General features: G+C 41.3%; 1 protein-coding gene across 1 annotated transcript; it reads left to right on the forward strand.

Annotated features, from left to right (window-relative positions):
- Positions 1–4,981: 4,981 nt before the first annotated feature.
- Positions 4,982–23,914, forward strand: gtf3c2 (general transcription factor IIIC, polypeptide 2, beta). Its single transcript, XM_070849463.1, has 21 exons — positions 4,982–5,227; positions 6,231–6,322; positions 7,008–7,142; positions 7,197–7,626; positions 7,790–7,917; positions 8,679–8,860; positions 9,186–9,271; positions 9,490–9,567; positions 10,245–10,346; positions 10,483–10,710; positions 10,957–11,068; positions 11,179–11,296; positions 15,360–15,391; positions 15,510–15,639; positions 15,869–16,013; positions 19,378–19,539; positions 19,740–19,818; positions 20,261–20,389; positions 20,559–20,810; positions 21,170–21,277; positions 23,143–23,914. Exons 2-21 carry the CDS (start codon positions 6,298–6,300, stop codon positions 23,341–23,343), a joined length of 2,862 nt encoding a protein of 953 aa, XP_070705564.1. The 5' UTR covers positions 4,982–5,227; positions 6,231–6,297; the 3' UTR covers positions 23,344–23,914.
- The last annotated feature ends 3,495 nt before the right edge of the window (positions 23,915–27,409 follow it).

Here is a 27,409-nt window from a genome sequence, read left to right on the forward strand (position 1 = left end):
TTCACCAACTTAAAATGTGTCTTATTCTTTTAAAAAGTTTGATAAACCCTCTTGTCCGTCATGTTTACCTTAAAGGGGGGAAGTTACTTTAAACCTTAGGGGAGGATGCTACAGTACAGTATTTTGTTAGACTTGACTAGTCGCTCTCTCTCTGAAAAGATTTTGTGCCTCTTAAGTATGATCTGTATAACTTCATACTGCTCATCTTCACTTTTACTCACAACTGATTGGCCTTCTTTAGGCTAGTTACTGTTGGAAGTGTCACTTTTCTGGTAGAGTTCAATAGAAAAAGGGTCACTTCTCCCCGGCTCACCCTGTGTCCTTCCTCTACCACATTTCTATCAGCGGGGTTTTGACTAAATTCCACTTTTTGACCGTACACTGGCAGTGAATGCATCTTGGTTCATGGCTGGCATCAAGTTGCCGCCCTTGAATCGGTTCTGTTGGCAGCTTGTGGTAACATTAGAGGGTCTGTTTGTATCTGTGTAGTGGTCCAGTGCAGTTACAAGAGTTTAAACAGGCAAATCACATATTAGTAAGTAATTATTGGACATTTTAGGAAACACGTTCACTTGCACTTTGTTTCCACAAAGTGAAATGAGAATTCACTGTGCACAATACATCTGTGCAGAGCTATAGCACAGCTGTCCGACTCTGGGAAGTCGCTGCTTCCAGCTGTTTTTGCCTAGAAATACTTACAGCGTGTAACTCCCCCTAAAACTATGAATCCCTGTTGTTACATTCCTGTTAGTGAAGGATTAACCAAACGAGATACAGTCTGCTGATTAGTGAGAGTTAGAGGTGTTGGTCGGTGTCGTGTTGATGTTTCCCCCTGCTCCCAGTCTTTATGCTAAGCTAAGCTAAGTGCCCCCAGGCTACAGCTCCACACTTTAAGCAGACATGAGAGTGGTATCTTTCTTTTCATCTCAATCTTGGAAGGAATATTGTACTCTTAAAGCTCTCGGCACCCAATTTCAAAGAAACAGAAAATGACTAAATAAGTAAAAAAAAAATGACTTCAAGTTTAGAATTGACTCCAACCTCTGTGGTTTTTGATTTCATCTACTATTTTCTAGCTTTTTCCGAAACTCTTCTAACCCTCATGCCTCACTATGGACATTTTTGTCCTTTTCAGTTTTCATTTTGGCTGAGTCAATGAAAATCACACAAAATTTGACAAGCGTGTGTATTTTCTTACCAATTATTGAATTTCAACCTCAGCTCATCTGATAAGTCTGTAATTGCTGTGTAATCAAACTTGTCACACTCATTACCTTCATCTTCCTCAGCCTGCGGAGGCTGATCAGTTGTCATGGAGATAGCCCGGTCATACGATGCCAGCTGAGCGGCCTCCATCCGCTGAGGAGTACCGCGAGATATGTTCGAAAGCTCTAGGAAAAGCGAGTGCAGTAAGTAGACCTTACTTCACCTGGAGAACCGACTTTTACACATTCAAGTGTTGGACTATTTTATCAGCAGGGAAACACAGTAAGCACAGAAGTAATGAAATAATATGACTCTTAATGGCCGGTCACACAACAACAGCCAACAACTGTGACCGTCAGAGAGGATGACTTCTAATCTCTTAGTGAGATTAGTGTTAACTGTGATGAAGGAGAGCTAACACACCAAGCATTTAACATGGAGGGAGGGAGGTGTTTTTCTTGTTCGTTTCTTGATTGTCTCACAGAATATTTAACCGATAGCATGTAGCCTGATGTTTATGTACTCTGAATTTTATATCTACTGTCGTGGTGTGTGGTCATGAATGGTTGTCAGACATTTGCTTGTGATATTTTAACACGTCTTTGTATGTTTTGTTTTTTTTTACATTCATGAATGTATTTGGTCATTGGTTTCCCCTCTGATGTGCACTTCTATGGAGCCTGTTTTCCACTTAAAAAAGGATTACTTATTGGTGTACGTGATTTGAAATTGCCCTTTAATCTGTTTAATCCATCTTTAACAAAAATATTCTGTCAAATATTTTTTACTCTGGGTGATTCTGTTGAAAGTGCTTTAGCCCTCATGACCCTCCATCAGATGCCTTTTGGAGGAACAGCAGCTGAGTTTAAAACAGAAAAGTACTTCTAAAGACAAGTACGACAACCTGTTCTCATTTTACTCAACACTTAGTGATTTCATAACAGACCAAAGCACCAACAGCGTTACAACCTTCATCTTTGTCCAGGATTTTAGTATTAACATTTATTTTTTCTTTCCTAAACTGTCAACGCTGAAAATTGTAGCTCAGTTGATGACAAACATGTTTTTCCAATTTCCAGTCTGGCTTCCCGATGGCTCCGGGTCAGTGAGCCTCGGGTGAGGAGCTGCGTTTTTATTTAGCTCTTTCGGTGATTTAAATGAAGCTTTAATGGGTTGCGTTGGTGCTTTTTTCTGTTTATTTACAGCCACTGTGGATATTGCTGCTCATGCTTAATATCCAGTACTTCTTAAAAATGATTTTTATTAAGATATAATTGTTATTATTTATATTATATATCATGCAGATGTTCTTGTAATTGTCATTCATCACCAAGGTCAGTGAGTTCTTCCCTTTATGGCTTTGATCCCTTGAAATGAAGCAATATCTTTTGAATATTGTTTCCCGTGCTTCACAAGATGGCTCAAGAAATTCATCTGATTTTATGTCCTGTTGATTCTTTTCTCACTTATTTCCTTTGCTGTTGAAACACTTGATGGCACAAAGGAAAGCATGAAGCTTTAGGAGGCTTTACGAGTCCTTCATGAAGCAGCCCTGGCTCCTCGCTACATGTTCTGTATCCCCTCCCCTTCAAACCTGCTTTATCTTTTAGCAGAAAGTTCAATATTTGAGTGAAATTTTGCTCAAATCATACCAGTAATTCAGTAACTGAAATGTCGTGTTTCATAGGATAAACTGTCGTCTTCCTGCTCTTGCTTTATCTCCAGTAGCATCTCTACGTCTTAATGCTGGACCACAGCTCTGTAATCCAGATTTAGGTCTGTATGTGTTATCATTTTTGTATTTTAGTGCCAGCAGAGGAGTTGTCACCCGCTGCAGGCAAAAGAACCAAAACCACTACAAACACCAGGAGCAGAGTTTGTGAAGCCAGAACTCTTAGACTGGTTTTGATACGTCAGGATCCGAGGTGAACAGTCTTGGTTAAACATTTTGAGTTGGTTGCTCCTGAAGTCAAAGGATTTCTTTTGGTTTCATCCAGCGGCTGCACTGGACGTGATGCTGTTACAGTAAAGGTGCTCCGTTCTGTAATGAGGAATGATGAAGAACTGCTCTCGTGTTGTGCCACCACCACCATCCATACAGAAAATATACAGTATATGTAATCTAGACCAGATTTGAATAAAGGTTCAGTCTTGTATCATTTGTAAACACATAAAGAAGGCACCTCGTTTTTCCATTTTGTGGGACATGATTTCTATTCAAGTGACAATAGTTCAGCCAAACCTGCATTTAAAAATCTGTACATTTAATATGTTACTACTTGTTTTATAGAAGTTACGTGCTGCTATTTCATAGTACCAGCAGTGTTATAACCACAGATGATTAAAAGTTTAATTCATGGTCATTTTGGGCTCCGTGTCTTCAGTGGAAATGATGTGAGGACTGTAAGCTGTCGCAGAGAGCATCAGGTAAGAGAAGCACAACATCTGGTCTCTAATATAATCAGCTGCAACTAATAATCACTTTAATTGGCGATGAATTTGTCAGTTAGATGCTTAATTAATGAATTAGCTGTTTGATTTAAAATGTCAGAAAATTGTGAAAAATGCTGATCGATTATCAAAACAGTTTGTAATTGATTTAACAGTTGAAAACTAATTAATTAATTTATTCATTGTAGTGTTCTGTGTCCCAGCCCAGGTTTTACTGGACATTTTGAGGCTGTGGACGACATCTTGCGCTGAGGGAAGTTTAAAGTGCTTTAGTTAAGGCATGAAGTGCTATGAAAAGACGATAATGTTAGTTTAAAAAAAAAAAGAAGAACTAGAACACAAAAATAAAGTAAAATGGAATAAAACTACAAACAATGACTGCTTTATTTTTCTTTACTGTCTTAAAGCATCTCACGTGCTGATGACTTGTTTGTTGTTTATAGGGTTTCATTCTTAAAGGTATGAACCAATGCTGGGATACCAAAAAGTCATTATTATTCCATCTGAAAAATAAAGATTCAATGACACTAATCAGCAGCAAGTTAAGAAAGAAATTACAAAAAATACAGTTAATAGATGCCTATTAAGTGCACACTGGCCATTCATTAAAGTACTGAGTATGTTACAAAGAAATATTAAAAAAAAACTAAAAAAGATTTAACAGAAAAGTATACAATAGTGAAAATTACTTTGTCTGTTTGTTTGTTTTTGTTTTTATTCATTTAATTAGTTGTGACCTCTCAGATTTATCTTCCTCAGGTTTGGCTACTGTTAAATGTGCACAATGACACTGGTCTAATCTAACTAAGTACATTTATATACTTGTACTCCACTTGAGTTTACTTCTACTCTACTACATCCCAGAGGCAAACATTGTACAATTTATTCTGACATCTTAGACATCTATAAATTACAATATACGACTATAGATTAAGCTACATCAGTGTATATGAAGTACTTAAACTTAGATCCACCTTTACCACCTGCAAAATTAAAGTGGCATTGACATTAATCCACCATGCGTGCATCATATAATATTTGAAATAGACTATTCTGTATCATGAGTATTTTCACTTTAGGTGATTTATTCTAATGCAAAATTACTTTAACTTGCAAAAGAGCATTTCAGCACTGCAGTATTGCTACTTATTGGTGAAAAGAGAACAGATATGAGCAGCGCTGTCTGATGATCTCTGGTGCTTGCTGGGTTTGAACTCCTGACCGCTGCAGGAGGCGGTGGGTGTAGTTCCACCCTGTGATGATAGGGGGCGCTGTGGGCCACCATGCCTGTACAGTAACATGGCGGGTCTGATATAGACACACCGGGAGTTTCAGCAGCCTCAATCCGCCGAATAATCGCCGGTGATGTTTATATTTTGCCGTTCGTGAAAGAAAAACGGCTGGATTCATGTGTCCGGTATGAGTCTGCGGCTCCGGTGACCCTCCACGGCGTCCTTCCCGGCAGCAGAGTTTGGGATTCGATCCCCGGTGGTCGGACTCTAGCTTCCCGGGTCCGGTACGAGGCGTTTCAGCCTTCGCCACCGAGGAGGAAGCCTCGGATCACCGCCGGGTGAGTTTTTAAAGGCGTTAGTAGTGTCCCCGGTGACCGACACACCGATTTTAAGAGTGTTACGGTAATTTAACGCCAGCAGAAGAAGCGCTGCTCTCCTCGGCCACTTTAGCTAGTTAGCGTTAGCATTGTGGTGTTAGCTTAATAGCGTGGCTAGAGGAAGATGGTACTCACTGGTAACACAAACGAGTGACAGAAGTGTGTTGCTGAAATAACTTGATACGTGGCATGTGTGGAGTTTGAAATGCATGCCGAATTGATGAGTGGTTCAATAATATTAGGAATATCAACTATTCGTGTGTCTATTACCAAACGTGCATTTGCCAGTATGGAAGAAAGTCTTAAACTGTCACTTAACTGAATGAGGTTTGGTTTGTCAGCCTCAGACAACGCGATATCGAGGTGATATCGGTATTATGCCTGGCTCTATGGCACCACGTTCCCACAGTGATTATTTTCAAGCTGTCAAGCAATGTAAAATACATTAAAGACATTTCTAGGAATGTTACTTACTCTCATTACAGGCTGTTGAATTGTAGCTGACAACTTTCAGTCAGTCAGTCAGTCCAGACCAAAGGAGGAAGCACTGAGGAATGATGATGATGATGATGAAATATTACTGTATGTGTGTGTCACTGTATGCCTTTAGAAAATATTGTGAAATATTATATATATATATATCATATTGAAATAATGTGACAAAAACAAAACAGTGACATAACAGAAAAATAACAGACAAAAGATGTGATGATCGTGGGTAAAGTGTGTAAATGTGTTTGTATTGATCTAAATGATGTAAATGTATGTACGTATCAATGTGGTGTTACGGTCACTAATAATAATGACAATAGTAGTAACAATAACAAGAAATGAACATAGAAGTTAATATTCAGTCATGTGTTTGGACCACACTGTCAGAGGTCATGTTTCACAGATATTGCGGTGTGGTTAATGGATGCTATGTCTGTCTTTCTGTTTCCTGTCTGAGCAGCAGCAAAGCCAGAGTGAGAAGAAACCTGCTCCACACATGAGGAGGCATCTGACCAGACAGCCGCTGCACAAGATCCCCGATGGATCCCACTGACCCTGGACAAGGTTTCTCTGCTTTTCTGACTAGCTGTCACATTAAAATACATTCGGCGACTATCTATTACACAGGTGTCCTGGAGGTAAATACGGTTAAATGAGTAATTTGTACATCACGGTACTGTAGCAACAGGAAATGGAGTTACAGGTTCTTGTCCACCAACAATTTTGCATTAATTCATTCAAATCCAGTTGTACCCTCGACACTGTGATGCTACATTTGATGCTGTTTCAGCAGTGCTGTCCAGCTTTGGCTGTTGGAGCTAAGTGAACACATGCCACCGTGGATCTTAATGCAGTGCAAAATAAGCAAATAATAATGGATGATAATAATCTCGGTTTGGTTGGAGATATATATGTTTTGGATTTTGCAGAGTAGGCAGCATTGTTTTACCCTTAAACGCATGTTAGGATGGTAACAATATTGTTTAACAGTAACAACTGTTCATTTGTGTGCTCAAAGTAAGTAATTCAAGACTGTGAATCAATATATGCTCTCCCTCATGCTCACTTTGTTTAATTGCCGGTGACACCTGCCATATTATCTGTCACTATGTTGCAAAATATGTTTTTGTTTTGTAAGGTTGCAGCCTGTGAGCGTAACCCTCAGGATTTAAAACATTTTTTAATTCTAATTTATTGAACTGATTTCCGTTTATACAATATGCTGTACGTCTGTGTGCTCCTCTCACAGGGCAAGACAAGCCATCAGAGCACGACTGCAATTTAACGGCGAGCTCCAGAGGGCGACAGCGGAAGAAAAATCCCAAATATTTTGATTATGAAACGGATGACGCAGCTGACGCGCAATGGTCCCAGGGGAAAACACGTAGAAAGAGCTCCAGAGGAAGTGGAAGAGGAAGAGGTAGAGGTAGGGGAAGAGGAAGAGGAGGAGGAGCAGCCTCTAAAAGGACTCCGGCAAAGAATAGAAGAGCTTGGGATGCCACAGAGGAGACAGACGATGAAGATACAGAAGCACCTGACAAAACACCTCAAGAATCTGATGGAAAAACCTCAGAGGAAACTCCTAAAAAGGCAGTTAGAGCCAAGAAGACCCCGGCCAAAAAAACTCCTGCCAAAACAGCTCCTGCTGTAAAAACTCCCGCCACTGATGGTGGGAAAGGTGGAGTAGATGCTGTGCAGCAGGAAAATGGGACACCAAAGCCAAAGAAAACGTGCGTGAGGAAGCAGCCTAAACAGGAAGTAGATTCAGTGACAGAACCACCATGTAAGGAGGCTCAAGGAGGCGCTCCGATCGAATCTGAGGAGGAGATCCAACCGGGTGGCCGCCGCAGGAGAGGTGCTGCTAAAGCGTAAGTTACAAGTAGTTTATATTTACTGCATTCAGCTACAACATAGCTACGTGTGTTTTCCTCCTCTGTCAGCCATGAGTTCTGTATACAACACTAGAACTACAAGATTCCTCCGTGTATACAAGATCACTCTTCTTAAAAATGTTGTTGAACATTCTTCCAGGGCACTGAAGTACCTCCACATTTTGGCAAAAGAAGTGCTCGGTCATCACAGCGATGAGTCCAGCCCCCAGCCAGGGGCCAACAGTGATAGTAGCCACACAGAGCAGAAAAGTCGCAAAGGAACCAAAGGTACAGTGTAAATCTTTCACCTCTCAACACCATGTTGGAAGTCACCACCAGTGACACCTAGTGACTGATGCTTTTTCTCAATGCAACAGGCTTGACTTGACAGTGAAAGCTCAAATAAGATCATCTCGATCACAGACTTGGTCGTGTTTTTGTTCCAAACAAGTCTAGTTAAATGTAAACAGTGGGAAATTGTGCAAAATGTCACACAAACAGTGTCGTCACTAAGGACACCTGCTGTACGTCTGTTCAAAGGTAAGATTAAAAGTCACGTCACACTTAACCAGCACTCTAACGTTTACTGTAGTGAATATGACCAGTCATAATCAGAAGACGTGCTATTTTTACGTCACTACGGTTACGAATACAACCCAACTCCTTCCTCAGGGAGATAATAGGTTGTTGTTATTGCTCTCTCGCACATATTGATCAGTTCAGGACTGTGGTCATTTAAAAAAAAAAATAAAATAAAAATCGGATCTTGGCACATAAATACGAGCTGGCCATTAATGTTGTTGTTTTTTTCCATAGCTTACCCAACTCTGTCTGTGCTCTTTAAATGCTGATTCCTGACTTGTTATGCTCATGATGTGGTCACTGGTAAGATAAGAAGCACATGCTGTAGGTCAGGGTTAGGCCGTTACTCTCTCATGACGTATATCAGTGTACGTTAATAACGGTGTTTATCTGTGTTTCCCTCGTACTCTAACACCAGTGAAGATTCCCTCACACTCTGGCATGAATCATTCTTTACATTGCTGCAGGGGGTAAAGGTCAGAAGAGGAAACGTCCTGATTATAACAGTGATCCTCCTGAAGATGAGGACTTCGTCCCAAATGCTGAAGATGAGGAGGTGGAGCAGATGGAAGATGAAGATGAAGAAGCAGAGGCCTCTGACTCAGACGGGGGGAAAAGTCCAGCAAGTTTTCACATCAAAAGAACCTATGTTAGTAGTTTTCTCTCATCACTTTGAAACGTGAAAACTTGAGGCTCTGGCTTTTGGTTTGGTGGATACTGGTCATGATCACATCTTACTCCCCACCTTAAAGAACACCACTTAACTTGATAAAACAGCAATGACAGCACTGTGTTTCATTTACAAATCAATGGATTCATGACTGATCAAAACCAAGTCATGGATAAGTTTTAATAGGAAACAAATTGAAACGTTCTTTAAGACAAAGTTTCGATCTTTGTGGAACTATTATTGAAAGGTGAACAATAACAAGAAGGGGCCATGTAAACGCACCCAATCTCCTTTTCTCCTGCAGACAGGCCCAAAACAGAGAACAGGGAACGGACTCTTCACCAGCGTCATGAGAACAGTTTGGGAGGCCGCTGAGACGACCAAGAAATTGTGAGTAGCTTTGCGAAGTTTGGCCGTGGTTATTAACTCAGCTGTGAAGTTATTTCACAAATTCAGTGATGAACTGATGAGCACAACAACAGTGGGACAAGATGCCACTCAAAAACAAGTACTTGGTTACCAAACTGCTGGTTATTTTTAGCCCTGGTGTGTGTTTGTGACATATTTGTGTGTGTGTGTGTGTGTGTGTGTGTGTGTGTGTGTTCCAGCCGGGAGGAGCATTACAGCAGCTGGGTGTTCCCAGAGTGGGTCCCATCGACAAAAGACTGGCACCCTGTACCGGAAAGGTAGTTCACCTTCACCCTTTGTAATTAGTGAGATAATCCAGTTGTGTGCAGGAAAAAGGGGGTTTGTATGATGCTCAAAGTATAATTGTACCATGTTTTAAAGCTTTTTTATTCTGTTGTGAAACACTTTTTGCTCTCAAAAGAAGCTCTAGAGATGAACTCAGCTTTCTACTCTGGCCAAGCTTCTCTCACTTTGATGCTTTTTTTATAAAAAAGATTTATCTATTGAAGCATCTCACCTCAGGAAGCCATGTTGGTTCTCAGTTATTAGGCAACAGCTGATTATGTTTCAAAGCTCACAGCCTATTTGTCTCAAAAAATCTGAAGAGATGTTGTTAGTTTGTCTGCTGTTTTATAAACGAAGACGTGATCATTTCATCACTGCAGCATCTCGCTGCATGTCAGATTTTTTGTTTTGTAAATATTATATTATAAAAGGGAATATGCTGATACTTCTGGTACATTTGCATAGTTTATACTTTATATATTTTTGATATATGACAACACAACTATAAAAACAGTTGTATTACTGAGATATCTGATTTACAAACTTGGTCATTCAACAAAGCATGGTGTCTTTGCTATATGTGTTCTATAGCTATATGCTCTAATACAGCATCAACCCTCTCTTATATAAGCTAACTATTAAAGGTCTTTATGTCTAATGTGTCACTCAGTGATTTGGAGAAGTACCTGCCTCAGGAGCATCAGTCGGCCGCTTTCAGTGTGTCCAGAGAGGGCATCAGAAACGAGGACGTGCCTCTTCAAAGACTCCGCAGGTGAGACTGAGAATCACACAAACTTTAAAATATCCACAGGATCAAAAGCAGAATGTACCAGAGAAATGTGTGACTATCATATCTATAGATGGATAACTGTGCTCTGTGGTGTCTTCCTCTTTCTGTAACTGAGCAGGTTGGCAGCAGTGCCTGCTCACCCGGAGCGCTGGGACATGATGCTGTATGCAGGTGGACCACTCTGGGCCATGGAGTGGTGTCCTACACCCGACGGTGCTCCGGCATCCCAGTTCTTAGCTCTGGCCTGCCATCGAGGCATGGACGACCAGCACTACGTCAACCGGATGTACGCGGGACCTGGACTCGTTCAGCTGTGGGACGTCGGCAAGCTGGAGTGCGACAGCAGGTACAGCTGACGTGAGCGCACTGGGGTTGTTTGAGGGCTGTTAGAGATGCTGTTTGGATGGAGGCTTAAATTCCTTTGACTGATTTTTTTTGTCGATGTGTTTGTGTGGAATTGCCACTGTTAATCAACACTTTTGTCTTTCTCACCATTCGTTTGGGTCTTACCATTGCAACGTGGTGTTTTCTCCTCCTTTGTTTCTTATGATTCAGCTCATATTGTCTCGCTCATCCTTCTCTGTCTCTGCAGACCGGACTCCCAGCCAACCTTGGCCTATGGCTTGGCCCAGGACAAAGGCTTCATCTGGAGCCTGAAGTGGTGTCCTGCGGGCGGCTGGGAGCCTCCCAGCTGTGACAGAAAGGTAAAGTGGGCCGACACATACATGAGTTTTTGAAAACCTGTTCTCCAGTTGCTTATAACTACCACTTTGTGACATATAATTAAAGCCATTTAAATCCCCCACCCCCAAAGGCTCCTTTCCTGCCCAGACTGGGTCTTCTGGCAGTCGCCACCTCCACCGGTGTGGTCACCATCTACAGCCTGCCCCACCCCGATGCCCTGCACTCCAACAAGCAGCTACCCAACTCTGGTAAGTATTGTAACAACGATATAGTGTCATCAACTGAATGTGGTCACGTCAGGGTTGTGCATCGATCAGGAATCATTTTTACAGACCCCCACAGCCATGAGGTGTTCAGCAGAGGGCAGTGTTGCCTTTCTAGGGTCTCATGTCTGATTCCCGCTGCAGCCTGCGAGCACACAGGACTGCAGTAAAGCAGGTTTTTGAATCATGGCAGCACTGTAACGTGTAACAGCTCCGTTATGGATTTGTTCACGTCTCACTAAACCTCATGCAGCTGCTGACTTTAATATTTGCTTTGCTGCAATGCATTACACACCTTCCTTCACAGACGCATCCCCTCTAACCCACAGCTCTTCCATCCATATTCTGACCACTAACAGAGGAGAACTGAGGTTGAGAACAGGTGCTTTGATCATGTCCGTCTCCATAGTCACTGTGAAGCACCCTTGTGAGTGATTCAGTGTCGCGTGGATCCATTTGGTGACTCAGACATTTGGAGTTGCCATGAAACTGCCATTGAGCAGATTTTATATCTAGTAACCAGAGGAGGAGGGACCCCAGATGTGTTGGACCAACTGGAGGAAACAGTTTCAGCAATATTCATACACATTTTCACCACATAGTTAAAACATTGTCTCATTTAGGGTCGTCTTCTTGTTATTATTATTATTATTGTTATTATTAAATTGTCATTAATTGGTCCATTAAAGGTCTGAACAGCCATTACAACATTATTTTGTCCGACAGCATTCTCCGTTTACACCGATATAAAACAGAAAAGCAGCAAATCCTCACAACAAGGACATGGGAGCCACTGAATATTTGGCATATTGATGGACTGAGTATCAAAATAGTTTCTGATTAATTATCTGTTGATCAACTATTTGTCAGTTTATTGTTTTAGCTCCAGTCTCATTCAATTGAAATCAGTTTACAGGCGTTTATACACAACTGGTTTCACTCAGCAGTAAGTATGTTATCAGTCAAACAGCATGATATCCATCATATCAGACATGGACCTCATTAACTGGACGAGATCGTGTATTCAATAAGAGGACGGCATCCATGAAGACCCTCAGTCTCCTTGTGTGTGTATGTGCGACAAACACACACACACACACACACACACACACTAAATGCTCTCCAGAAGTGTGAGTGTATGCTGACTGTATAGATGCTGGAGGCTGTGGTCTAGTCTATTCAGATCTCTGCATCAGCCCCCTCTGGGGCTCTGCTGATAGAAGACTGTATGAACAAGATTAATGGCCATCTTATCTGCCACATCCATCATACACAGAAACCTGGTTATGTCTGTGTGTGTGTGTGTGTGTGTGTGTGTGTGTGTGTGTTGTGTCTGCCCGGCGGTGCAGGCTAATCTGATTTTAAAAACTACACCAATCTGAGATCATAGCCAGCACCTCGACAATCATGCACTTTGCATCATATCACAGTCGACACAACCCTCTCACGTCCCGCTAAGCCTTGTGTTGTAGGTGCATATCTCCTCTGTAGCTCACTGTAACATGAGGGCTGGCTGATATTTGTGTCTGTGGGGTGCTGATAAAACATAAATCTGCATCTCAGCATATATTCAGCATTTTGTGTGGATAAATAGTGCCTCGATATTTGGCTATTCTCACAAGGAAAACTGCAACTAACTCGAAATTCTTCTACATTAACTTGCTCCCTTCCGTTATTCATCTATATATGTATCATACTAGCACGAGTTGGAAGAGGCAACAGCACAACTGCCTTTACTTTGATTTAAAGGCCCCGTTATAAAGGAGTTTATGCTAATATTTAGATGAATGATGAAATGCAGTATGTTGGGTGACAACAGACTCCGCTGGATTACACATTGCTTGGTTTTATAATCAAGAAAAAAAATTTCCAATGCAGTTTGGACATAAAAAGTCATATTAAACCTGACATTTCATTCTTTTTTTTTTTTCCTTCCCTCCCGTTGCTTCATGGCCCCTGGTTTCCATTTTATTTTGTAGCTTTGGGTCATTGGTCCTGTTTCCAAAGAGCTACTCCATCAGCCCCCTGCTGCCAACCATAGGTTATTGTTATTGCATAGAAAGGTTGCAGAGCACTCACATTTGAAGATATCTCATAAACACACACACACACCTGACTACAGTGAGAGACTTGACCTTGTTATTAATCTTGGACTAATACTGACCTTTTGAACGGGGTCAAAGAAGTCCTGAGGTCTTGACTCTGTGTTTGACCAATACAACCAACAAAAAATGTTTTTAATAGTTTGGATTTTTGTTAAATTAACTGTCTACTTACAATTTCTGTCACATAATTTGGAGCCTCTCATCAGCTTGACTGTTGGGCAGACAGGAAAGTGTATTTTGAGGTGGCCCCAGAGATGAAGATGGCCAGTGAATAGCTTTTATGTTCTTTGCTTCTTTTAGCCTTTCATGATAAGCACTAATTGAATGCAGATTAGCTCTCTGATATGACCGTGGGTGGGAATAATCTGCATGAGGCTGACTGTCAGCCAAAAGGGTTAAAGGTGAAGCTGGCTTCGACGGGGTTAAACACCGCGTGTCCCGTCTCTCTCTTCACCAGCTCGGTGCTGTTTTGGACAGATAATTATAAATGGCTTTTGTCCATCCGATCACCAGAATGAATGAGAAGAGGAGGCTGTTAAAGCTGCAGGAGGGGGCTGGAGGTGTAAGGGGGCTACGCGTGGAGAGAAGAAGAAGAAAAAAAGGACAAAAGGGAGAATGTGAGATGGCGTGGGGAACGCACATAATTTACAGCGCTGTTCCCCATCAGACAAGGATCTATAATTGAAATGACAAAGAAGATGCATCACCAAGCCAGTTGTTAGTGTTGGAAGCTATGAATTTTAGGTCTAGTAGCTGACACTTCTTGTATCCATACTCTGTCAATCATCAAGGACTTACTCGGGATTCAGCGGGGAGGGAGGTGGATGGGGGGGGGTCACGGGAAGGCCAAGTTAAAGTGCTTCAGTTTGTGTTGTGCTTTTATCGTGTGATGCAGGATAATTAATGTCATCAGTTCTACCAGACAAAATATGTTACTACAGTTCGCACAGTGCAGCGGTAGTGTTGTGCTCATCTTTGCTAAACCACAGGATTGTTTGAATCTGTTGTGGACTTTGTCAAGTTTCAGGTCACAAAAGGTGACTGCTGCATGTTTAACACTGTTGGAAAACCATGTTGTCAGATTAGTAATTTAGCTGAATTTCTTTATTTTGGCATTTTATGCAAATTAAATATAAAAGAGGCAAGAGATGATCAATAATCTATCATATAGTAAGTCTATAGTAACTAAATGTAACTGTAGTAACATCAGTCCGGACTTGATTTAGGACATAAAGGTATGAGTGTGTGCTGTTCTGAGGCCGGGGTGAGGTGAAAGCTGTGGAAGCGAGAGGAGGACACCGTATTGATCTGAACTCTCAGTAATCTAAATGGGAGGAGGAGAGGAAGCTAATGATGGGGAACAGCCTGACACCTTTTTTGTTATTGGATTTTACATCTATTAAACACAACAGTGATTGTCAAGGCAGGCACAGCAGCATTATTTCTAAAGCGGTGCTTAACATCCACTCATTTTTAGCCCCACACCAGGGGAGGAACTCTCCGTCTGACTATTTGATCCAGAGTGACTCGTCTCAGCATCTATTGGATGGGTTGCTGTTACACTCGATACAGGCGTTCATGTTCCCCAGAGGATGACCTGTACCTTAGGTTAACTTCTGTGATATTAACATTAACAGGTGAAAGTTGCCACCCTTCAGTGTGAGTCAGGATTCCTCAAAAACTAATGGCCCAATATCTTTGAGCTTAATGCTACATTAGCATGCTAACATGCTAAACTCTATTAACCATTAGCATGTTAGTTACACTTTAGCTCAGTGCACAGCCCCCACCTCCACACACACACACACACACACACACACACACACACACACACACACACACACACACACACACACTACACACTCTGAAAACACTCATTGTATAGATGCTTAGTTTTGATTATCATTACCAATATCATGTATGATTTATGTTTGTCTGTGCAGGAAAAGACAGCCAACAGCTTCCAGTATACCAGGTAGGCTCCTATGTAACATGTTTGTGCCTTATTTGCTGTATTTAACAGAGGACAACAGGGAAATATAATGTCTAACGCTGCCATTTATTCGTCTGCTCCTCCTCCTCGTTTTCTGCAGGCTAAAGGAGTGCTGACGCTGAAGCTGGGCTCCTTCAAAGCCCCTCACCATGAAAAGAGCGGACAAGGACTGTCTATGGATTGGCTGCCTGTAAAACCACACAACATAATGGCCATTGGATTCTATGATGGTATGAATTGATTTCTTGGAGATGTTCTTGATTGATTGGTTTTGAAAGAGCAAACAAATGCACAGTCTAAATCCCCTCATCTGTACACACATTTTCTCTTTCTTGTCACTTTTTCTTACAAATAGCATTTTTCATCTGTGTCTTCATGAACTAGTTGCTTTAAATAATTTTTCAAATGTCTCGTCTTTTCTTTTGTGTTTGTCTTTTAATGTGTTTTTTTTTATTACAGGTGTAGTCGGTCTGTGGAATCTGTCCTCGAGGTCTGCGCTGTTACGAGTGCGAGAGCCAGACGGGCCACTCAGCCTGCTGCCCTATCGATGCCTCCTGGCTCACGACCACGCTGTCCGGGCCCTGTGCTTCTGTCCTGCCTCCAGGTAGACACCTTCTCCCTCATCTCACCTGCGTGTGTGCATGTGATGGACAGATTTTCAGCTTGATCCGTTGGTGTTTGTCATAGTAAGATTCCTAAATCTTATAATATCGTTTCTTTGACCGTTCTGGGAAATCGTTCAGGTTTCACACCAAGCAGTAGTAAGAAAGACTTATTTAAACTCTTCAAGCTTTCATTAGTCATTAGTGACTTCAGAATCATTTATCTTGCAACTACTCAGCATGTCCAGTTTCAGGACAAATCAAGGTTATTTTAATAACCTTTAATCGTTTAAAACACCCTCATACAGGCAAAAAAACCCTTTTATCGCAGGAGAGAGGATGAATTGCAGGATTTTCTGTTTACTTGTTCATCTTTTTTAGTTTTCTCATCTACCTAAGTTTGGCAGCTTTGTTAACAGCCAATTAAAAAGTGTACTCAGGCACTAGAATAAATCTTGAAAGCAGAAGCTTGCTCCAGTGTACTCAGGCACTAACTCAAAACGTAGGGTACAAGGTCCTCTCTGAGCCGTCACCATTCAGATTCAGAAGATGTAACCTCACTTATCTCCCTGCTAGTCAACATCCACTGATCTCCAGGCTGCAGCCTCTCGGAGCTCCGATGACCTTGAGTAAGATCTTCCCTAAAATTACTCCAAAGTTCGATCTACCTGCTTGGAATATTTATCTGTCTTAAGACCTTCAGAGAATACAGTTCTGAAGTACTGAAAGAAGGAAAATAAAACACAAACTTGCAGGAAAAGCACATTTATTTGCACTTTAAGTCTCCGGGAGCTATTTATTGCTTTTAGAGCGACGATAATGAACAAGCCACAGATATCTGATTGCTTTTAGGGAGACTTCTGCAAAGGCCCCTTTAAAGTGCTCCAGGAAAGTTAGACAGATCCATGCTGAAGTCTTTCTATGTCTTGCTGACTACATTTTAATCTGATTTCAGGCTATTGTTGTAATTGGCTTTATGTGGCTGAAACTACACTTTCTCACTTGTGTCTTTACTGTTCGGAGAAAGCCATCCAGGGAAGGGATGTTCAGGTTTTTGGCCCTGACTCCAATTTGGCTACTTTTAAAACGGGGTATCTCTGATATCAAATCCAATCTCGTACTTCTGTTTATCCAAATGTTGACTAAATACGTATCTGACACGTTGAAGTAACGGATGTAGCCTTCTAAATGTTGCACACCTTATTTTTCACAAGCTACTTGATCCAAATACCCTGGTTCAGATTCAATCACCCCTGTAACACCAGCAGTGGATGTGCTGGAGTATAATAAAGACGTGACTGCTATATTCCACTCAGATGTGTAGTTATTAACAGTCAAGAAGATTTTCTGTTTTCTAAAAAGGATTTTAATCAACTCTGGACTGCACTTTTTCCAGACTATATTTAAACACTTCAGGTGTCTCCATGCAGTCATTTGGTGACTCCAAGAGACGTTTTTCTGTCTTTTAGCCAGACAATCAAACCAAATTCTCCTTGTAGTTTCTCCCAGATTCTGAAGCGTACTGTCTATGAGGTGAGCACTGACTGCCCAGTGTCCAGTATGTGATAAAGGGTCATGGCTGATCATTTCACTTTAACCCTCATACAGATGATTTCAGCGCCCTTAAATGTTTTTCTGCTCCATTACCCAGCTGATGTAGATGAGGAGAATAATGGAGGGGTCATTTATATCACTAATGTCTGCTACATGGATTCACTGATATGCTCTGCAAGTCAGCATAAGGGCCAAAGTAATATCCCCAAATTGTCTTTTTATTAAAAGTCTGATATTGGCCAGAGATCCATCCATCTCTGAGGTTAAAGGGATTAGTGAGGAATCTGCTCTACCATCTTTTAAGGGGCTGACAAGCCGCCTGAAATGATGTAAATTCCTTCTCAAAAGCCTTTTCTGACATTATTGCAGTTTTGGGAGAAATGCTGAGATTGCAGTTCAAGGAGAAATGCTGAAAAACAATTTCTGAAAGCATATCGAACATCAGCTCAAAATATGAGCAATCAGCATCAGCTTGCAAACTCTGCCGATGCTTTCTAGCATCCGTTTGGCCTTAATCTCATGTGTTCGTTTAATGGGGTTTGAAGAAGAGCACCCCGTTGCACCAGTGACCCCTTTAACACTTAAAAATGTCCCGGCACTGCAACTTCTCTGCTCCTCGTTGTCCCACATAGAGTCAGGAAGGATCAGCGCTGCTGGCAGGCTTGTCTTTTTGAGATTTTATCAGCCGAGTGCCATTTATTTCGTGAGTTTTCCAAACCTGAAATGAAACTGCTGGCTGTTCTCTAGTGAAGTGCATGTTCGAACATTCAGAGCTGAGCAGCCTGTTCCATTTATAGCTGCGTACCTGTGGCTAACTTTAGCATAACATTAGCTTAGCATCCAAAGAGGAGAACAGGAGCTGTGAGCAGGATCACTTTAGATCATAAATTATTGTTGCCTAAACAGGAGAACTATTTTTAGCCTATCCCGATAATGTAGAAAGTAAAATACTTAAGATTGAAATGTTTCAGTGCCACATTAAAGTCCTCTGTTTTTTTCTTCCAGATGATTTGAATGAATTTCAATTATTAATTTAATTAATTACATTTAATATAATTTGACCTCATATTAACATAACCATTAACGTCTTTGCAGCGTCGTTCATCTTTGGGCAGATCTGACACTAACTGGACCAAGTGCTGTGTTTGTCTTTCTTTTATTTATTATTTACTGTGTTTGTGCTTCATATGGAACAGTATGAACCTAAAGTTGAACCAGAGGTGTGTACGTGTGGAACGAGGTGAATCCTCCAGAGAGAGATTCGCCCTCTCTGGCAGCAGAGAGGACACATTTCTTGTCTGGATCACTGCTTTTTAATTACACAGCCACACTGAAAGAGATAAAACTACCCCTCTGTCTGTTCCACTTCTACATTTCTTTTCTCCTCTCACTTGAACAGTTTGTCATCTTTTCTCTCTGCTTCCAGACACCACACTAAAGAAATCTGCTTGTATTGATTGTTCTGTCATCATTTGTTTTATGGAAGACACCGCTGTCACATTTGATCAATGTAAGGGGAATGATGCATTTCAGGACTGTGTTCAAGCTTCGCATTACAACTGAATTCATAATTAGTGGGGCCTGTAGGTTTATCACAGATATGTCAGTATCAGGGTATATGTGAGCCAGTAAGTGAAAAGAAATGCCAAGGATACGTCTTGAAATGTTCTTGCAATCCTTTAGTTTATCCACCAAAGAGTATTGACAAACTCTCAAATATCAATATTAGAATCGGCCTCAGATATCCTGTATCAGTCAGGCTACATTATTCAGCCTTTTCCAGTGTTAAATCTCTTTGTCTGTTTCTCTCAGACATCTGTTGGTGACAGCTGGAGAAGACCGATATGTGAAGACGTGGGATCTGAGGCGGTTCTATGATCCCATCACTGTTCAGAAACGCAATCTGACCAATGAAATCGTTTGGCCGTTGAATGCACCCGGCTACATGTTAGCCCAGGAGAACGCCTATGCAGCGTAAGACGTCTTCATCCAGAAATGTCCCTAAAGTACATCATGTGCGCTATTTTCTCAGACTTGAGGATTCTCGCCCCAGAAACCATTGAAACTGAAACTGTTGGTATTGAAAACTGTGTACATCCAGGTCATACTGACACACGTTTCATTATTTTTGTCTCTCTTTTTCCTTTCTTCTTCTGTTTCATTTCTTTATTCAGGGCTGGTTCACATGGAGTTCACTACTTTGACCATCACATGCACTCCTACTTCGCAATTCCAAGGACCGGCACAGTGTGGGTGAGTGTGCTAGTCCTCCATCCTTCAGTCTGTGGCGTCCCCGAAATCAGCCACGAAGCACAAGAGCTAATACTTAGGACCACATGGTCGTTAAAAAATGCACCTGGTACCAGAACAATGTAGTTAGTAGACCATAAAAGCATAAAACATTTTCCTACAACTGGATGATGATACTGAGGCAAGTTGTGGTGCTGAAATTAGTCTGGAACTACCTTATACATGTATTAAATTCACTCCAAGTAATTTATAAACCAGTTTTCACCACTGAAAGTTCAATCAGTTTATATTACACCCACTACAATGTCAGTAGACTTGAATTTTACCACATTACACTATTTTTCGTTGTAAAACCTTAGAGAGTTATCCCAAACGAGACAGCAGTTCAAGATGGAAAAAGCTAATATCTTAATTCTCGTTTTATCTTTTTCATGTTTCCTTGCAGTCCTTATCTTACACTGATTGGATGAACTGTTTGGTGACATCAGACAGCCTTGGTGAGGTGATCTTCGCCCTGTTACCTCAGATATGCTTCTGTCCTCAATACATCAAACGCACAATAGAGAGACGTTTTGTAAGTTTACTGTTATTTTTTTCTGTTTCCTTGTTTTTCTCTTTCTTTCTTCCACCTAATTATAATCACCTTTATTCTAAGATGAATATTCAATGTTATGTTACTGTATACTGTATTTAGTGAAAGGCTCTGAAGACATTAGTGTGTTCTCCTGTCCCTGTGTCTTCAGCCCATCTTCTGCTCATCTTTGGTGCCTTATGATACAAATGAAGAAGAAAATCAAGAGACGGGAGGAGCAGAGGAGCAGGAAGGTGAAGAGACAGATGGACCGGACGGTGGATCTGAAGGAGGGAATGAGAATGACAATGAAAACGGAGGGGAGGGAAGAAGAGGGAGAAAGGATAACGGCCTTCCCCTGCGCTTCCCGACGTACAAAGAGGCTGTGAAGAAATACTACCTCCAGCATACAGACAACGATATGGTGGGTAGTTTCACAGAGCAAGTCACAAAGTGCTTCACATAAGGCAACAAATAAAAAAAAGTTGTTATTGAATCAGGAGAAGTACATGTGCGTTTGTAGAACAGCCAATAGGAGCTCTCTCTCTCTCTGAGGCGACCTGTGAAGTCTCCCATCACAGACAAGACTCACTAAAGCCTGAAAATGGCCAAGAGGACGTGCACGAGTCGAGTTTGCTCTCACACAGCTTGAATTACAACATGCTGATTGTGGGATAGTCGTCCGATGGCACTAAACATAAACTGCCTCCCCAGCTTGTATTTTTTTAAACTCACTCCTACTGTACATGTAGCAGTCTGATAATCATCTCCTCTGACTTTCAGCGGAACTTTAGGGGAAACGAGAAGCGAGCTATATGGAAACGAATGAAAGACACAGAGGGAAAGGCCAAGATCAACATGGATGAGATGCCATTGGTTGCACTACACAAGGTATCCACACACACACACACACACACAGAGTACAGATACCATCATACTCTTGCTGCAGCTCATCATAAGGAAGGAGGGAAGAGAAAGATAAACACAAGAATGGACACAGAGGTGAGAGATGAAAGAAGAGCCTCTTCCTCCTCCCTCTTTCTCCTCCACTGATGGGCAGCTATAAAGAGGGGCTGAATGTAATGATGTGTAAAATGAGAAAAATGTCACCCTCAGTGGAGGAAGGGAGGGGGAGATGGAAAGCGGCCATTTGAGGATTTGATGTGTTTAATTTTAAGAGAGGCAGAGTGGAGGGTGTCACCGTGCCCTCTGGGACGAGATGATGGACGGGCTCTTCGTGGGACAATCTAAAAAAGCGAACGCCACTGGGTTTTTTGACTGGTATTATGTCTGAAGGGTATATATGGATTAGAGGGAAGAGACTGACTCAAGAGGAGGAAGAGGAAAAAAAAATAAAGAGGCACAACAGTGCGGTTTATAGTGATGAAGAGAGGGATTGATGAGTGTCAGCAAAGAAAGGAGGCAGTGATGTTGACTCACTGAGGGCTACAGCTGAGTCATTCACAGAGGAGGGAAGAGTGGACAGAAACTACTTGAATAAAAGTATTATTAGTCTTTAATAACAATAACTCAAGCAGAAGTAATAGCAGTCATCAAGATAAATACTAAACAATAGCAAGGTTGACATGATATGTGGAGTTCCTCAGGGATCAATACTTGGTCCACTGCTGTTCAGCCTGAAAACACTTCTTCAATGTGGCATAATAGAAAAACACATTACAGTATTAATGGAGTGATGCCCGTTCTTGTCCTGGAGACTTCAGCTCAGTATTTTGTGCCATGAATTACAAACATTTACTGTTTCTTTTAGAATTAATTAGTAATATTTTCAATATTTTTCTCTGCGTGTGGTTTATTTATTCATTTATTTAGTGTTGTGTCTGAGAGAGCTTAATACACAACAGCTTAAAGACAAATTGTGGTATTTTTCTTATTCTCATGAATATGTAACAACACTTCTTCCAAAATAGAGATTCAGGAAATGTGACTCCACCACGTGAATTGTTGCAACTCTGAGTCTGACCGAAAGAAAGTAGTCCCATGGATTAGCTGTTCAGGCCAATACTGATTCAAAATAGCTGGATTGGGGGATGCTGACAAACAGGGCTGATCAATTCAATTCCATATTCAGTTGCTACATGATGCATCAGCAGCACACTGGTAGACCCACTGTGATCAGACCTCTGAACAGGAATACCTCCACACTACTCTGGAATTAGCTTAATACTCTTTTATCATAATTTACTTTCAATAAGCCGCTTTTCAGGACTGAATGATCACGATTTAGCTGCTCGTTCCCACAGAAACCCGCCTCGTGACAGTACCTCCGAGTTAACCTCCTTTGTGTTAGCTAATGCTAACGCTACCTAGCATAGCTCCAGACGAGTAGACTCAAAGACGAGGAGGGCTGGGCAGCGGTAAATTACCAGCATGGCTGCTCAAACTATTAAGACAGGCCCTTCTGTAACCACAACTTCTGAACAAATAGCCAAATGTTGGTCAACAAATGGATTTCCCACAATTTCCTGCACCTTGACCATAACAAAGCCAAAATTTGGTTTTTACCCATTTTATTTGTTTCTTTTTTCGTTTCTCATGTAAAATCTTCCCCACTACATTTTCTCCATCTCCACTGATCTCAATTTGTGTTCAACTAGAAGACGTCTGCAGCTACAAATACAGGCTGTAAAGATTTTGACACGCGTGGAAGTGGAACTGATCTATGGTGTCCAGCTGCAGATATTGTGAGCACCAACAAGAACATTTCTCAAATATCCTCCTCCTCCTCTCCTCAGGTGCGTTTCAACCCGAACATGTGCAGCCATATCTGGATGGTATCCGGCGGCCAGACGGGCCTGGTCAGGCTGAACTGTGTGAGGGGTTTGATCTCCCCCACGACCAAGACGATGATCAGCAAGAACCAGGCCCAGTTCACGGCTCTGTACTCCCCAAAAGACCAGACTGAGGCCGTCCAAGCTGAGACGGACGTGCTATAGCGAGAGCTCAACTTCACTTCAGAATCAGAAGGTGGATCACACTGTCACACCTGGTGTATGAATGCAAAAACTACTACAGAAACACAAACCTGCAAAAGACGGATCACAACAATCTTTTGCAGATTATCAAGAAGCTTTCATCCCGTTTGAAGTGACCAATTCAACTTAATATTTAAGTGGTAAAAACTCTTGGTATGGTTTTTCTTCAACAGCAGCTCAGTGGTACTCATGAAATCCTAACCTGGAATTCTGCCTGTAAGTGTTTCAGATTAATGAAGAACTCCTAGTAAGGTTTTCATCCTATAACCTCCACACTCTAAACCCTGTTTCCACTCACTGAACACTGAACTGAACAGCGCTTTGCTTCCCACCAGATGTCTTGCAGACATAATTTTTCTGTCTTTGTGTTGCACCAAATTATTTTCAGAAGTGCAGGTGGTGACACGTAATGTGCATCCGAGACGTCTGAGCAGCTTGCAGTTAAGTGCCTTGCCACATAAGCAGTTTCCACGTCATGGCTACTGATGCCAAGTCGATGAAGTAAGGTTTTCGGTTGTTCCAGTAACTCTTATTTGGCAGACAGATTGCAAATGGCAAACATGGCAATTAATCTGTTGATGACAGCAGTCCATGGTGATTAATATCCGCAGCTTTTTTTTAAACTGATGTTAATGACAACCACTTAATGTCTTGTTTTTTGGTGACCTCCAGTGGTTAAAGTTGTCTAAAGTGATGAAGAAGAGTACTTCAGGTGCGTCAGTGCAGCGTGACATCACTGTTGGGTCTGGTCACAGGTGCAACAGCCTTTAACCTTGGAGCCAGACTGGTGTTGAAGTGAAAATACCAACAAAATGCCTGTTTTTTCACCTTTTTTTTTTTTTAAAAACTAAAATGTGAAGCAGACATTACTCATTATTCTTCTCTGTGTCCCACACAATGGTCAAAAAACAGAAGTTATGAAGGACTGAGTTCCAAAACGTGAGAAAATAGGTGAACCTAAAACCTTAAGCCTTTTTTCGTACATTATTTAAAAACTTTTGATTTTGTTATCAGCAACACATTCCACCGCCCACAAAGTCTCCTACCGCACTGCTGATGTTTTAAAACTGTGAACGGAGTTTCAAAACATCAGCAGCTCATTTTCACTGCTGTGTTTTTCGTAGTTTATACTTTTTTCTTCTTCAACCATGTCAAGAATAACTCAGGCTCTAACTTAGAGGAAATACTTGAATTTTTTTATTGTAACTCTGCTGGATGTAATGTTTGTATATAATACAATTTTAGGTCTTTTTTTTTTTTTTCATGGTTTTACATGTTGAACTTATTCCAGATTAAAAGATTTTGATTCATTGTTTTTTTTAAATTATAACAGCTGTCGTATTGTGACATGACCCAGTTTGTTTTCCAGTGTCTACAAAACAAATTGGCCAATGTTAATATTTACACATGCAGCTGTCTCTTTTTAAGAGGTTGTCTAAAATGTGCTTTCTTTTAAGTTAAATTAGGGGTTTGAAAAACTGTCCTCTTTGTTTTATCATTAGCGCACACTACGATAATGTTGTCAGCCAGGAAAAGTAGTTCAATACTGACAATATTGTTCAATTCAAAATCTCAAAAATGATCATGAATGCATCAAAATGTACAGCTCCTGCTCCTCTGTTGTTCTGCTCAGTTGCTATTTTTGAAATGCTACATATAATAAATGTATTTGTAATAAAAAAAAAAAATTTAAAAAAAGTCCAGATTCAAATTCACTCTCGACTTTGACCAGTCGGCAAAAATAATCCCATCACAACATCCATTAATAGCAGGAGCTTTCAGTCAAATCACATGATCTTAATCACGAAATATGAGATTTTCAGATTTGAAACTGTTGATATTTAGTAAACTGTTGTTTCCCTGAACTGTGGAGAAAAATGATGAAGATCATGTAATGCAGTCGAAAGCCCCATTTACGCAACATCACCATAACACTTAGACAAAGAGGACTTTTTAAAGACTGATTGTACAAGAGGGAGATAAATGGACCGTATTTACACATGTACACGCAAAATCATACACAGGAAATACACAATATTCGACATATTTACAACAGTCACACAAAGACGGCACAGTACAGAGCATTCTCAGACAGTAGACTTCCATAGCGAACAGACAGGAGCAGTGTTTCTCTGGAATGAATTGAACTTTATCAGACTGTAAAGAAAGACTTTGGCTTCAGATTAACACTGCAGCCTGTGGAGGACGACTCCAGTGTGCGTGTATATGAAAACTAGCACAGTAAAATGCATTTGTCTTCATTACATTCACTTTGTTTTAACGTAGCTGTTGGGTCCGTGTACTGTGTATTCTCATTTTGCATTATTTCAAAAGGAAAAATGTATTTAAATATACAGGATCTCCTTAAAAAGTGGTGAAAATATAGAATTTTACAGTAGATTTTTTTTTTTTTTTTTTTTCTTTGATTAATCCTCCGCATGTTATATCAACATATTCTGACTGGCAGTTGAACAAGGAACTTCTTACTGTACATGATATTGAATAACAGCTAACAACCATGCAAGTATTGTGGATGTCAACCAGGCGTTTACAATGTACAAAAATGTCCTTTCTTTGAGAGCAACTACATTTATTAGGAGCCGCGAAACATCACAGGCTTGTCAGCTGGCTTGTTGGCTTTTGTCATGGGTGCGAATGAAACGTGCTTTAGATATTCGTGGTCCCCAGATGATGTTGATGACACCATGATTGTCTGCCTAGCACCACCTCCATCAGCCCAAAATGTCATTAACACCAAATCTTAAGGGCTGTTTACTAAGAGGATGTACATTTCATCCATTATAGAGCCTTCCCCCCCCCTGCTGCTTCCCTCTGGCCTCTTGCTCGGTTTGGACTGTAAAGGCTTCATCTGTAGCTGGGAGCTGAGTAGCATTACTTCATAACGGCTCGGAGCAAAACTGCATTACTGGCAGTACTTTGACTGAAGCAGCGTGAAGAGTTGGAGTTACAGGACATTGATAAAACAGGCAAAATATAGTTTTCAGCAATAAAAGGCGCTGAAATGAGACTTCCAGGGTGAGGACTTTTATGAGCTGTGAGCTTGTTTGTTATGTGTTTTCCAATATGATCAAACCTTTCTCATTAAATTGATAATATTGTGAAACTGAATACAAGAAAGCTCAGTAGGAAAAGGGCTTCTCTTGAAGAGGGGACGAATAAGAACAGGAGAGCTGATCTGTGAGGTAATGACGGCCTAAATGACACCGTGTACATCCAATTCTTTGTCTAGTTAATGTGTGTTGTCTGAAAGTACTATGGAGAACTGGCTAGAGGCCGCGGTTTTACCAGGCTGATTAGTTAACTTGCTCAGTTTTTGTTGATTTGGCCGTGTTCACGTAGACCATTAGAGCCCAGGCCTAACCGCAGTGGCCCAGGTTTGATTCCAGCCCGTGGCCCTTCCATGCATGTCTTCCCCTCTCTGCCTCTCTCTGTCTGTCACACTGTCTCTCTAATCCAAAAAAGAAATCTTAAAAAAACCCTCTTTAGTGGAGCAAGGCGCCTAGCTGCCTCTGGGATGTGCCGCCGCGCTTTTAATGGGGTTTAACTCTAGTTTCAGTGTCAGAATGAGACGCAGACGCCCCCCAGTGTGTTTTAGCCTTTAGAGGGAGGGGAGTTGTCTAAAGTTTGGAGCTTTTATTCTGAAAATCCAGCCTGTTCCGGGCCCCTGGACTTACAAAGCCTACATAGATGGATGGATGGTTGAAGGATGGAGAGGCGGACAGACGGAGAGATGAAAGCTTGGGGAACAGAGAGTCATATAGTAGATGGATGAGTAACACTGAAGCTACAGGAGGAAAGAGAGATGGATGAGACGGACGGCAGCATGAAGCTGAAACTAATCGTCCGACCGCAGGACTGAATCATTCCTGCCCTCAGACCTGAACGTCCGCTCAGAGCTGCCAGTGGAAGTAACAGAACGCTTTTTCAGTCTGACGCTTTTCCCTTCTGCCGAATCAATACAGCGTCCACTTTTAGATAAACACTCGTGAGGACAGAGTTAAACTGT

The sequence above is a fragment of the Pempheris klunzingeri genome, chromosome 18 (genome assembly GCF_042242105.1).
Source record: "Pempheris klunzingeri isolate RE-2024b chromosome 18, fPemKlu1.hap1, whole genome shotgun sequence".
Lineage (NCBI taxonomy): Eukaryota > Metazoa > Chordata > Actinopteri > Acropomatiformes > Pempheridae > Pempheris > Pempheris klunzingeri.